At 37.0% G+C, this 15,459-nt stretch overlaps 1 protein-coding gene across 10 annotated transcripts in view; it reads right to left on the minus strand.

Moving 5' to 3' along the window:
- The window catches only part of ABI2 (abl interactor 2), a 73,383-nt gene that overhangs the window by 36,242 nt on the left and 21,682 nt on the right, over positions 1–15,459 (minus strand). For all 10 annotated transcript variants that reach the window (XM_064515281.1, XM_064515280.1, XM_064515278.1 and 7 more), the window contains exon 2: positions 7,058–7,225. In XM_064515281.1, the coding sequence (XP_064371351.1) occupies positions 7,058–7,225 (168 nt within the window). The remainder of the gene's footprint in view (positions 1–7,057; positions 7,226–15,459) is intronic.

Consider the following 15,459-nt stretch of genomic DNA (forward strand, 5'->3'; position numbering starts at 1 on the left):
GATGAGTTTTAATTTTCTGCGAGCAGGGACTGGAGAGGTGGGGTTGGTTGTTCACACTGTTTTATCCTTTCAGTTATGCCACACATAGCAAAACAAATAAAACGGATCCCATGTTATCTTGTGCAACCATCAGGACCTTAAAAAAAAATGCACAAACAAAAAAAAAATTCCAAGGAGTTGTTTCTTCAAATTCTTTCCAGAAAGGAGGTTTTCACAAATACTAGGGGCATTATATGCAGGTTTAAATCACTATTTATCAAGATTACCGAATATTTCCCACCAACATATTTTCAATTGTTTGCAATTTTGCTAAACTTTAAACATGGAACAGAACTTTCTCATGTGCATTTCTACCACCTCCAGTATGACCTAACTAGAACTGGAAAGTTTCTGATGAAGCAGCACAGCTATTTCTTAAAATAAAGCTACAGAAAAATACATTATTCAAGGTCAAAAAATGTTGGCAACTCTCTCTTTGGAAAACTCAGATTTGTTGAGTAATGATCTGAAATTTAATAGGAGTGATTAAACAATCTGGGACACATCTTCCACTGCCTTCACAAAAACCCACCCAAATTTGTCCAAATAAGCTTAATAGAAACCTGTACATTGTAACAGCTAATAGTTTAGCAAATAAACTGCTCTCCAGTCAATTTTGCCAAAGCCCTTCTGAAGCTCCCAGTGATGACCAGGTCTATATACCTTCCCTCAGTGCAATGGAGCAGATCAGTCTCTTCACAGCTCCTATGGTATTACTGCTTGTACAAGCACCAGTGCAAACAGAGCACATAAACATGCTCCATTGCACAGTACCAAAAACATGCCGCTCTGAATCAGGGTGGGATTCAATATTTTATCTTTCGTCACATTTTTATCCCTTCCCTGTGCCCAACCTTTGCTCCCACGGTACAGCGGAAGGAGACGTTCTGGGAACAAGCAGCGAGCGGTCGCACCAAGGAGACCGTCTACAGAATCCTCACCTCGTCTGCTGAGGAATTAGGAAGCACGTGACAACCTAACTGTATGGGACTGCAACAACTCGGGGGACAATCTCATGTCTAATATAGCTGAAGAATTCAAGCTCTGCTATTATCACAGACTTCATCTGTGATCTAGACATGTCACTAGAGAAGTGCAGAAATCTTGCACTAACAGTTGTATGCTCTTTATCTTATAGGCCTCTGATCCAGTTTTCTAAAATGTTGAACATCCCCAGCTACAACAGAAATGCTATCAATCTGAAATGCTGTAGGATATATCAAATATACTGAAATGCCAAAATCTCATGGGTCTTAATGTGATCATTCGAAACTGGTTTATGCCTTGGACATCAAACTCTCAATACCTCAATTCTTATCTTCCATCTACAAATCAGAAAGAAAGAAATTAGTGCAGTGCTGGCAAAATTATTTCTTCCTTTCCCTAAAGTTCAAGTGCTAGACCTCTGCAACCTTAATCATGTTCTTTCAGCATTTTATTATGCAATTATCTAAAGATGTAATGTGACTGCAGATATTCAATGCACATATTATTGTAGTGATGGCATCTTGGCACCGTGCAGACTTGTTTTTGTGAATGAAAAGGAGGGGTTTAATTATTAATAAGAGCTATGAGTACATCTGGTTTCCTTAAGGAATAGAGTGAGGCATGCCTACAGTAATAAACAATGAAATGCATAAAAACTAATTAAAAGCTGAAGCTCATGTAATGGGAACTTTGTTGCATGACAATTCAGAACAGCTTCTTTAATAGCTACGGAATGACTGAGGGTGTTAAAATGGCACCCACTTCTGACAAATACTCCCAAAATTCTATTGAAAAGCATTTTGCTGGCAGGTTTTTCATTCTCTAGCTTGGTAGACTACTGGAGTCCTAAGATCTTAAGACATCTATAAAACAGCTAAGAGGAACATCGAGGTATTTGATTATCAGAAAAAGAAGCAAAGACTAATCTACTACTAAAGAAAACGAAAATATTTATCCTTAACACACAGGTAATTATTGCCTCCAGCACTGGCATTAATGCCTTATGCAAGACAGGAAAGTGCTAACAGAATGCTTGTACAGGAATTTAGAAACCTCTGTTGAGATTATATCATTTTTAAAACACTCCATTCAAAAAATATCCAAGAAGAGAAGGCAAAAGTTATATATTAAGTTTGGGGGGCTATAACTTGACCAACAAAACATTTGGCTTGGAAGGTCTGGCAGGAAAAGCAGATGGGATGTATTCTGCTCTTCTATAACTTAAATCTCTGTTCTCTAATAAAAAATATTGAATTACTGCCAGCATTATTATATAATTTTTCTCATAGCTCCATTAACCATCAGCAACAGCTTTTAATTGACAGATAGCACACAGTTTGTTAGAGATTAGGCTCATTACTACCATCTTTTGATACGCTTTTCAAAATGCCTACAATAAGGCAAGGGCTAACTTGGGGGTTGGGGGGAGGAAACCACTTTGTTTTTTTCTATTAGGAATTTTCTGGGCCATTTTGAACTGTCAAACTTCCATACTGAAGTAATAAAAACAGCCTCAAGTTTTGTAATGATTAAAAATAGTGAATACTTTAAATCATTTCTGGGATTCCAAAATTAAGAGTATTTACCCCTTCACTTAATAGGCCCTGAACTCGCAGTTTTGAGAAATATTCTCTTCTAGATGTAAGTGAAACTTTTCAGAGTAGTTTTGTTAGCATTTTGAAAGTCCAATTTGTAGTGAAATTGCAGAAATAAAACTCTCCAGAAGCCTTTCTCACAGCATTCTAATTTCAATTTACAATTTATTGTCAGTGTTTTAAAATACAGTCAAAAAATCTCAGGAGAAAAGGCTGCTTAAATACAGTGTTGCTGGTTGTTTTTTTCTTTTTTTAATCTAATTTGCTGGATTTTAAAACAATGAATTCAAAAATTACCTTGACAACTGGATTACTGCTTTAAGATAAATAACTGTCCAAATCTGACATCTTAGAAATGTGACATTAGTTGCTTCAACTCAAATTGTATGTATTTCATACACTGAGAAAGAGATCATAATGATACTGAGATGCCGAAAAGCTATCTGCTCCATAAACTGCTAATATCTACTGTGGAAAACCAGATTTGCATTATCGTTTTTGAAGGAGTGTGGCTACTCTTACAGCTTGTAAGAAAAAGACAACTGAAAACATCTCCAGGCCTTTCCTGATACATCAAGAGAAAGTCCAGCTGAACTTCCCTGCAGAGAGCAACCAGCTCACCCACGCTGTGAGAGTTAAACCAAGCATCGCATGCTGACTACAGGAAAGCTCAAACCTGCAGGCTCCTCAGTACCTATGAACTGCTCTGACGGACAGCGTCCGGGGGGTCGATTTCTGTAAGAACTGGATGAAGCAGATTTCTCCATCATGCAACACCATTAAAGATAATTCATCACTGTCACTATATTTAACTCTGCGATGATTGTTTCTATAATTAGCAGCAAATGGTTTTCAGGTTACCTCGTCCACTAAGAATATTTTATAACTAAACCTGACAAAAGTTATTTCTCATCATATGAATATTGAAACCTGAAAATCTGCCAGATTAATTTAAAGAATTTGGACATTATCAACATTCCACAGCATTTGCTGACTTGAAACAATTAATGCGAATGTTTCAGCAAGTATAAATATTTATACAGATGATCTGTATTTAGGATTTAAACTTTCAGCCAAATATGAAACAGTGCATACTATCTAGTTTTGGACAAAGTTTAAGAAGGCAAATACGAATAGATTCATCAGCTTTCAGACCAAATCAAAGTAGTCTTGAATTTTAAACCAATAGCATTTAATCCCTTGCATAAAAACAGCTTCAATAGTAGTGATCTCCTTATTCAGGACTTATGTATAATCTGAAAAAAACAGAAATGATTATCAACTTCCTTTTCAGTTCTTTGATTAAGCTGGCACATAGAAAAAAACATAGAAAGTTATATAATTTGGCATTCTATCAACGAACAGAAAACTAGAATATTTTATCTTCTGAAGTTAATCAAGTCTCTTCAAGTCAGAGCTACGTTTGAACAAAAAAGGCACTTCCAAAAAAGTTTTCTTACTAAGAGCCAAATGATTTTGCTCCCTTCTTTGGAAAATATGTGGAAACCTAGAACTCCAATCCAAAATTAAAAGCAGGACTACACATCCAGATGTCATAATTTGCACTTGCTTTCTACATTTAAATATCAATACCTACTGAACAAAGTATTAATGCACCAATGCACAGTCAAATATGAGCGGCTGGTAGTCATGAGTCTGTTATCTGTTCTAACTACTGACGCCATTTCAAGTCAGATTGCCTGAACTGATAATTTGGCTTTTTATCCATGAGGCTTTTTAAGTGGTGCGAGAAACAGCACACTAAACTTGACACCCAGTGTGAAAAAGACTGGAGAATCTTCTGCAGGTTAGGCCTGTTCCAGGATAAGTGTAATCAAAGTTGCTGAACAGAAATGGTTTATTACATACAAGCTATGACAAAAGTAATAAAAAATGCTGAAAGGAAAAATAACCATTGAAATTAAGAGAGAAAATATAGCCATCTACAACAGCAGTATCATGGCATGAACCCATTTCCAAAGGTATTAAATTCAACTTTAAAAAATTCCTTGGATCAAAATCCACACACACGTGTGCGCACGCATGTGCATGTGTGTGTTATCCAAAATTCTGCTCCTCTGATATCATTCCTCTCATGAAGGCTTGGTTAGCATCCTAAATATGGATGATACAGTCTCAAAAACAGCAACAAAAAAAACCAATTTCATAGCAATATAAAAGGATTTTTTTTTTTAAATCAGAAATACTTTAAGCTCTGTTTTGTTGTACAACTGCAACGTGTGAATTCCGGCAGATATATCTCCATTGGGTATTGGGCACCGGTAATTTAACAGTCCATTTTAAATAACTACCCATTTTGCATACGTACCAATCCTGCCTACGTAGCAAAGACAATCTCACCTCACATCTCAATCTGCATAAAACTCATCCTGAGAAGGAAAAAATTAAAAATTCCATGACACTTCTCCCAAAAGCTGATTTACACAAACTGTGACAAAATGAATTTTTTGCACCTATAAAATGTAGAATCTGGTGAAGTCTGAATGAAAATATTTTTTCTTAATATACTGTCTTTTGCATCAGGCTCTCAAATAATTGAAATACTTATCAACTGGCCCTAGCCTGCCTGCCAAGAAGCATGGGGGGGGGGGGGGGTGCACACACGTGCATGTACAGGCACGTGTGTATATATATATGTATTTATAAATGTGTATGTGTGTGTGTAAATATACACACACAGAGCATATATATAGCATGTAAGTATACACATACACACACAAATACATACAAGATGTGTGCAATAGTGTAAAATTTCTGCTTTTGAGGGGGAAAAAAAAAAAAAAAAAAAACTAACTTGCCCATAGATGAAGAAGCAGCATGTAGTGGAAGAAAACTTCTCAGCTTTTTTCTGAGAAACCAGCTGCATGAGCTAACTGACCCAATCCAACAGCACAGTGCCACCAGAAAGGAAACTCCGACACCCCCCTCCCTTTCTTCGCAGCTGCTCTGGAATTCATCTGATCCCTCAGGGAGCCAATTCAGCTCATGAACCTAGAACGAAGTTATTCACTTCTTTTGCTGGGCCAGATCACTGCCAGCTTAGCAAGCCTTTCAGCACCAGCAAGTTAACAGATGAGTTCAACTCATTTCATAGAAATGGCTTCAACTTTCAGAGCATTGTAAGCGTGATCATTTCCAAGACAGAAAAATAATAATCTCTCAATCAGAGAAAAAGTAACTGTAAAGAATATGGCAGCCAAGTAAAACACTCTGAATACTAAAGAGAACATATCCACCAATTCTCTTTGACTCATTTATGAAAATACACCATACTATTCTGATCTTCATTACCTTCTACCCTGTTCTGGTGTTGCTCCCTCTTTCACAATGCTGTGTCATCCTCAGAATCCATTCACTCCTCTCCCCTCTTCCAGATCTACATACTGTTTAACTACCTGCTTATTTCCTAACTTACACAGCTCCCACTTTCAAATGCCTTTCTAAATTCCACGTTATTCTTTTCTTGATTTGTAACATCATCATATGGAGACCAAGAAACTTTATCAGACTTCCAGTAGCCAAAATGTACTGGTCAAAACAGGACACAAAATGGACTGTCTATCTCTATCTTCTAGAAATGCTCAGTAATGAAGCCAACCAACTCTCCAGTGAATGAAGAAACAGAATGTGCTGTTTCATTGCTCTTACTTTCTCCTTTTAATCCATCATTGGCATATAAGCCTCCAATAAATTTATTCTTTGTCTTCGACCCATTCTGGCAGCCAGAACTCTCATCAGTGTAATGGCAAGACACAAGTTCTCAATATTAGTAGTTTAGTTTACTGCTGCTCAGAAAAACTGCAGACCATGGCAGGAGTTGTAAAGCTATACACAAACATGAGACAGCATCATCTCACCTTCTGTTCGTGTCATTGCAAAGAAAACCTTGAGTAAAGCCAGAAACAAAGCATTTTTGCCATCTATGCTTTTGTCATCAGATGCCAGTATTACAGCAACAGGAAAAGTAAAAAGATGACAAGTACAATTTTCCACTGTCCATTTCATACTTCTTCCTTTTAATTTTAAGTGCCTGTAGCCTTTTAATAGCAAGCACAGTAAGCCACCAAATAGGAGCTGGATTAGTTAATCTGCCCCTAGATGTAATATTCTGAATTTCCCATCAGCAGTTTCCTGTGCTTTCACTTCATAGGCAAAATAGACCCCCCCAAACAATAAACAGGCCAAGACTACATATAATCTCTTCTCCTATATAAAATGCTCACACTAACACAAATATCATAAAATCACAAGAAGAGACCCTTCCCAGATTTAACATGAGAAGCAATATATCCCTCTGTTTCAAGGGTAATTATGTTTTCTCATTCCCAAAATATCAGATAAGCCTAACCCAGAAAGAATTTTACACTTGTAAAATTTCAAGAACAAATTGCAAAAAAACAGGGAAAAATTCTCACTTGTGAAATATGGTTGATCGAAGATTCCATGCGTCGAAGCTGGGATGCCTGGATATCCAGCATTTGGAGAACATTGTTGGCCAAAGTGTTGATCAGATAGGCTACGCTTGCTAATGACTGGGTTGTGTAGGCTTTGGTTTCTTCTAGGGCTCGCTGCTTGTCCGCTGACTAAAAGCAGAAATAAAGGTTTATTTAGTAAAGTCTCTCAGGTAAATAGTTTCCAGATGTACTCCTTTTGCCTCTCTTTAAAGGATGAGTATTTCTAGATGTCAAACTAATTCTACATTAAAATTATCATTTTTCTTCCTTTACATTTCTTCACCATACAAAAGATATTAACTTTGTACATTAACAGTTTCTATACTTTATAAAAGGAATTAAGCTATTATATGTGCTAATCATTTCCAGAAATACTTGAAAGTGCAACATCTTATATTGTATTTTAGCAATAAACTTCAAAAGCGCTCTGAAATACTTAACACTTTTTAGGATTTTATACTCATAATGTGGTTTATTTATCCAATGAGACACAAAATGTTCTTATTACAGAATTAAGGCTTCTTTCTAAACTTTTTACTTCTATAAGACCTCCTAAGTGCTTGCAATGATCTGTAAAATACCATATTCTTCAACTCTCCAAATTATTTAAACCTCATTATTGCTATGAATGACCATTAAAACATGGAAGTGCTTTGTCACAATGAACACAATGAATGAATAAACTATAATTACTCCCATAAGAATTAAAAGGTGAGAGGAATCATTTTTAAAAAGAACAAGTCCACACTCTTATTTTCAAACGTGATTTGTGCTTTCCCACCCTGTCAATATTACCTTCTATGAAGAATTAGTATGATCCATTTTTCTAATAGCAGAGGACTTAAAGATATTCAGGCTATCAAGGCTAATAGAAGTCAGCATACATTTTAAAAACATTAGAATTAATAAGCTAAGAGTTTAGACCTCAGGGTTCTGTTTCTCGTAAAATAATAGTTAACATCACTAAAACCTAATTTAGTACAAAGAATACAACTTTAAACATTGGTAAAACATGCAACTGAGATGATCCTTGGTTTCCAGTTTCTTAGGCTTTGGAATACACTGAATTTCAATTAGGTGATTTTAGCCTCCTCACAGTCTGACTGCACTGTTTCTCAAGCAACAGCTGACAAGCGGTCTCTACTCCCACCTGCCATTGCAATACTGCATTTCCTAATTTCCTTTTCTCTGTATGTGATTCGCACAGGCTGGGTGTCAAGATACAAGAAACATGCTCTTTTATTAGAGAGGGAAAATTAAGTAATTCCACATCTTTCAGCAAAAGCTGAGTTTATGACCCATTTGGCTATAGGTATTTTAGGGAAACGCTGAAAGCAAGTATATCTTGACTTCAAGAAAATCATTCTTACAGCTCAAGATACTTCCTGAGGCCCTGCACTAAGAACCTTAAGAGCAAAATCGGTCGCTTTCAAGAAAAATACCTATGTCAGTACAGATATAGGACTTCAGTTAAATCCCCAAATCAAAGATATTGAATATTTTTTCTTTCCTGGCAGCCTCCTCTGTGTCCATTCACAACGATGGCTTCCTGGCTGACCTGCTAGCTTCCCTTCTTCTTGCTGGCCAGACTGGTGCCACTTCCTATTCTGCTTCCTAGGAAGGAGGACAGCAGCAGCAGCTGCTACCAAGAGCTCCTAAGATGGTGCAGGAGGGGAGGAACGCTGTGGAAGGCAAGCAGTCTTCCCTGGCTGTTTCCTTCCCATATAGCAGACGAAAAAGAACAACGACATTGGAAGGAATTGAAAAATTTGGGAGACAACTTCACAGGGCACAGCAGGATGATGTTTCCCAATAGTATATGCTTGTAAATACTGCCCGATGTCCAGCTATAAAGAAGAAGGAAAAATGCTATCCCCAGACCCTGTTTAGGAACTCAAGACTTTCAGCCAGCTGGGTAGCATGTATTTTATATAGAGAGCTCCAAACGTACTGTAAGGACTCCCTCCCATATGTAGGGATACAGAGAGCTCTGCCTCCACTTCCACACTACTGGCTTCTAAATGCAGGGAAAACTCTTTCCCTATCCCTACTCGTAACTTCAGCTCAGTGTGCAAACATCACTACAGCAGGCACACACAAAGGACACTTTCACAGCCACGCAATTTCCAAACAGCAATAATAAAAATGACCAGAAGCTCATCAGTTTTGCTCTGCAGCTGCTGACCAAGTCTATTTCTAGAAGCAGAAACTGCTGATGTACATTAGCACAGTGTACATCCAGAATAGCTGAGTAGAAGCCAGGAAACACAGTTTTGTCATTAATAGCCAGTGTTTGAGAACAAAAGGAAGACACTCTATCATTTATGAAATTATGAACTTCTGCTAGGACCTTACTGCTTAAAGAAGCACAAACATGAATCTACGTGGAGAGCTAGTCCTTCCACTGATGGAACCTGACAGCCAAACTGAAGTCACACTCATTTATACCACTTCAAATCAACAGGGAACTGACTTCTCAGGGTTCGAATGCCAAAAAGTTTTTCACAAACAACAATCCTACAAACGCTTCTGGACCTAGTATTAGCACAAAAACCCTTTTGACTGAGTGCTCCAGTTTGTGCATTTTGCTGATGACCTGAACAAGTGTGGTTCACTCCGCATGGCTTTATACAAAACCTGAAACTCTTTGAAGCAAACTCGCCTCATGCTTGGCACAGCAAAATTAAAGTTTGAACTGTCTCCCTATATACTGTAAGATGCAAAATGTGTTTAATTTTCAAATTAAAATCAGCATTTATACCTACTGTCGAGCCACCTCACAACAAACTTTTTATTTGATGACAGCATTTTAAAATAATCAAGTTTACCTTAAAAACTTTCAAGAGGGTTGAAAACCCGGATCTCACACAACTAACAGGAAAAACAGTCTGAAATACTTACAGCATGTCAGAAGTTCCCCTGCGGAGCTATAATAATGCACGTCAATTCAAATTTAGCTTGGAATGATAAGCAGTGTTTAATATTAAATATCTAATTTCTTACTTTTAAAAGCAGGTTTCCAGAGAGGATATGTTATCATACACTCCTATGTAACCAGTTCCCCACTTACCCTCCTGAAGGACGTCAAATTATATTGCTAGTAACTGCTGCCATGCTCAAAGAGATCAAATGATTTAGAGAATTAAATGGTACACTGATTACTACACCTGGGTATTCTGTGTAACTATGGCACATCTTTAGTATCTGCAAATAAACTCATAATTCAAGTTATCAGAAAGTCAAATTTAAGTATAACTCTCATCAGAGTAAGATTTGCTATTCTGTGATTTTAATTCAGGACAGATAAATGATTTAAATAAAGTGTGTCAAGCTTCAGAACACCAAAACGCTTCATATCTGACCCTAAGGCAGGCAAAAAGTTATTTCAATATCCACACCTAAAAAAATTCTCTAGTTAAACATAGCAATACCGCCTGGGCCCTAACCAAACTGATAACCTCTCTACAGCAGTTTCAGTAATCTATGGAATACTGTTTCTGCACAGAGTATTGAAGACAAAAGAAACAATATTCTGCTAAGTCCATTACAATAAAATGAAGATGCCTTACTATGAACCCTTAAGGATATCAACCAGAGACCCTGAAGCCCTTCAGTCCTCAGATATCTTGCAGTCAGCATGATCACAATCAGGTAACAACTATGTTTTCAGTGCCCTGACCTGAATTAACCTTCCACAAAACAGACCATTGAACATCTCACCATTTTAAAATATTTTTAATTTAGCACTCATGCATATAAATTTCTGCATGCCAATGAAAAAAATGGACATCATAACACAAATACACACTACTCTTCAAGAAGCAACATATACAAAAGAATATATTTACAAAAGAAAATATTTACAAGAAGCAAAATTTTATCTTTTTTTTTTGTTGGATATGAAATTCAAGACATCAAAACTGTTGCTTGACAAACATTTCTTCTGCAACACTGCCAACATAGACAGCCTCTCATTCCTAGTCCTATGCCATCCATTCAGCTGTGACAGTACTGTATTTGTAGGACCACAGGGTGGACTGGGTAATTAATCCAGTTCACAAATAACCTAAGAAACAAATGTTTATTTTAAGCACTGATCAAGTCCACATTCTGGCCTCCACTATGCAAACCTGCAAAGAGTTGCTTTAGCAAAACTGACAAGGTACCACAGGGCAAAAGCAAATCCTGTTTGCTGAATTATGTTTTCAGCAACTAATTATAATATTATGAAGACTCAGGTTCGAGCTCCACTAGCAGTACCCATGAAAGAGGAGGTCTCCAACCCAAACTGCATACACCCTTTACATCCCCACTGTTGTAGTGAATTAGACCAGGAGACCAATCCCAAATGAAAATTCGGCTCACCCAGAAACCAAATTATGACTTCTTCCTGATCCATCCCACTGCACAGCCACAGAAACATAAGGGAGCACATGGTCATGAATGAGGAGGGAAGAACTATCTGCTTTTTTCAGCTGAAATGACTATGGCCCCACACCCTACACACAGGGGGTATTTCTTCTTATACTGAAGTGGCCTGCATGTTTAAAAAGAAGGTTTGTTAGCGCTAATTTAGTACTAGCTCATCATTGAAGACATACTTCAAATAAGTCCAGAGCTTAAGGGCATCTAAGTTGAGCAAGAATCTGTGTATTTTATGATGTAAAACACCAGACTCTTAATTTAGCTTGCAACACAGTTCAAGGGTCTAGAGTCAATCTTTCATCTCAGACTAATCATTAATGGGAGAAAGAAGTTTCATTCACCAATTTCGATTAATAGTACCATGAATATTTTGCTTAGTGTTATTCATATAACTTTTAGCTACACAGGAGTCACAGTGTATGAGCTCTAGAAAAAAAGTTTTTTCCTTTTGGATTACTGAGGATTCCAAAACATGTTGTGGAGTGGTATCCTAAAACAGACCTCTTCGTGTCAAGATTGCGAGCACCATGTAGAATAGCTTTCTATTAGACCTCTAGATTTGACCGCCTCGCTACAGAAAAGAACTACGTTCTAGAAAGTAGACACCACTGCAGTCTTGCCAGCCCTCCACTAACCATAATCTTTTTTCCACAACACCTGTGTCCACCATCTCATTTGCTTCCCTTAAGATTTTTCCATTAACTGCTTATCCATCTCATCAGCTTCCAGCTTGGACATATCAAACAGTGTCAAGAAGGTACTTGAACATCACAGCTGGATTATCTTCATAGCCTTAAGGACATAAAAACATTTGGATCATTGATGTCTTCTGTGCCTACATCAGCCAATTCACATGCAGGAGCTTAGCATCCATGCTGTTTATCATTTTTTTTCCACACAATGCACACACCACATGGTCCACGCTGAGCTGCAAAGACACTAAGTCTAAAACAGCTCAGGAATGATAATGCAAACATTCACTTGAAAATATTTCTCCTTTTTCTATTAGCGAGCAGTACCCAAATGTAAGCACAAAGTTGAGTATTTTTCAGGCAGGATACAGTGCCTGTGCATCACTTTTTCTAGTCACACTGAAAACTCCATTTACGCAGCACAATTAATATACCAGATTTGAATAAGAAATGGCTGCTGACTATACGAGATATCCTTTTACTTTAGAAACTAAATCTTTCAAAATTTTTCTTCAATCTAGGGAAATATAAACTTTTGTCCTTATACAAGCAATATGAAAATAAATGAACAAAGAAGAAAAAAGGACATTGAATGGAAAGAGTGGGGCAGATGAGAGAAGAAACCATGCAGCAATGCACTAAGGTATGCAAAATGCCAAAATAATTCAGCTATATAAACAGCAAAAGGAAATCTTACATCCATATGTATCACAGAGAACAGGGCTAGAAAAGACCCAAGAGAATTTAATGCATCTGCAAACCCCCAAGTGGTATCACCCAGAACACAGTCACGAAGCCTGTTAGGCCACTGTAAGAACATAAAACATTTCCTACAAAAAGAGAGCTAGCAATGCAGAAAAAGATATTAGAAGGAAACAAATGATGGAGGCAACTTCAGCACTGCACCAACATTTATCACTACAGTAAGAATATCAATGCAACTAGATGAAACAGGCAATGCTACCATGAGAAAAATTAGAAGAAGAAACATTTCAGACAGCAACATGTTTTAAAAAAACCTCTTATGAGCTGGAAAAAGTTAATTAAGAGATATATGAATGTGCATCAGAGGAAGCACTAAAAAGCTGCTGGCAGTTTAGCTGGATGCAGTAGTTATCTTTCCTGCTCTAGTTCCAAAAATTTATGATTGTTCAACCTTTAGCCATTAACTTGGAAGTCCAAAGTTTGCATTTGGGCTAACAGAACTTATACAACAAATTCTATTAGCCAAGTCAGGTACTCTGGACCTCCGAGTAATTAAAGAAATGGTGATATCTAAGTTTGATCCTGATAAAAGAAGATTAACACAATCTGTTGCCTTTAATATCAACATAATGAACAGCTTTTTCTTCCAAGATTAATGCTTAGTGTTGAATTGAGGAAAAAATAAAAGGTAGCCTTTCTTTCCTGAGGCTAATATCAGTCACAACTGCCCTAAACCTAAAAATCTCTTAACAAAGAATTCTGAATGAAAAATACCAATTCAAATTCAAATCAACTCTTCACAGTTCAATGCGTTTATACAGTAACGCTTGGGTGTACAATTGGAAGCTGAGGTTCAACAGTGTAATATGGGATTAACTACACTGACAGACATGTCCAGAATCTAATAATCACTTCTCCAACATATACAATATATCTTGATATTTTTCAAAGCAGGATTGTTTAGTGAAACAAAACTCATACTTAACATAACATATATGACAAAAATGTAACAGTGAAATCTCAAGAATCAGCCAGAAGACATTTTGTTTAATCAATACAGCAGTTGTTCCTTTAGATTACTCTTACAGAAACCCAAAGGGGCGTTTGTCTAAGACCAGCAAGCAAAATCCCTCAGGTTTCTGTCTAGGTTTCACGAGCTTCAAGAAGCCGGAAGAACAAAAGCTGCAAGTCACAGAGTTCAACAAGGTTTCCTTATTCAATACAAAATGTATCCAACTGTGATAGCGACACAGCACGCTACTTCAGTTTTCCTGTGAAAAACAGAAAAAATTGAGCTTTTATATCACCTTTTCTATTTTAACTGTTGCTGAATTCCTTGAAGTTACTGGAAGCCTTATACATAATTAAATATTTTATACACATTTATTTAACTGCACAGATGGTATTTGCTTAGCCCTTCCAAGTGCTTTCCAAGGACCTTTGGTAAGCTAGAAAAAAACGACTGAGAAGAAAACTGAGCATCATTAGTCCCATAATTATGCCAGAATGATGCCAAAAAGTTAGATAACTGTCAGCAAAAAATACAATAGCTTTCTGTTTTAACAAGCTACCTCATTAAATACTTGCTCAGGAACATCCCATACTACTACTTCACTACTTCATGCCCAGTATAAAAAACATGTAACATATAATTCATAAGTAACTGGTCTTATCCATATCCTACTAGAAGTGGGTCAAACAAGTATGAAAAAGCAGAAGCAATCAGTGGCATGTTAGAACAGAAAGAAATAAGATCTGTCACAACCCTTGAAAAAATTAGTGACACAGAACTATCAGAAAGCTTCAAAATCTCTTTTTTCCAATATGTAGGAAGACCCACGTGTTCTATTAGCTGGCATACTGAAGACGGGGAAATCCAGTCCACCTGTTCTTCAGTACAACCAGAGCTCCAAAGTACTTGGAGTTGGCGGACACTGGGTTTTCTTCTTCATTGTCAATTGCAAATCTCTAAGTGTAAACCATCTTGTCTACTTAATTGCCCATTTGTGCAATTGCTGCTGTGATCCTTATTTTAGCAGGAGAAAGGGCCAGCTTAATCTACTCATGACCCTATTCAACAGTATATAAATTTCTTTATAAAATAAGGAGAGCTGATAGTCATCTTCCCCACATGTACTCTACTCCATAAACATTATGAATTACTCAAATGTTAAGAAACGTAACCAAACATTTCAGCTGTGGATGGGGAACGCTCTTTCATATGTACCTTTCTACACATCCACGGATAATTTCTCTGACAACTTTCTATCATTTTATATACAACAGAACACACCAAGCAGTAAAATACACAAGCAGCAAAATACACTGAGACCATGAAACACAGAAAGGAGCAAGATCAGTGAGGCAGGTAATTTGTCATAGAATGTGGTAGAAATGGTAGCTCTGGACTTTGGAGATAAAATATTTTTACTTTGTAATTAATTTTAAGATGGCCTTATTTGGATAGATAACTAAAAGTTACATGCTTGACAACTCTCTGTACCATCTGTGCAGAATGGAGCACACTAAGTGTTGCAGTGG

The sequence above is a fragment of the Dromaius novaehollandiae genome, chromosome 7, assembly GCF_036370855.1.
Source record: "Dromaius novaehollandiae isolate bDroNov1 chromosome 7, bDroNov1.hap1, whole genome shotgun sequence".
NCBI lineage: Eukaryota > Metazoa > Chordata > Aves > Casuariiformes > Dromaiidae > Dromaius > Dromaius novaehollandiae.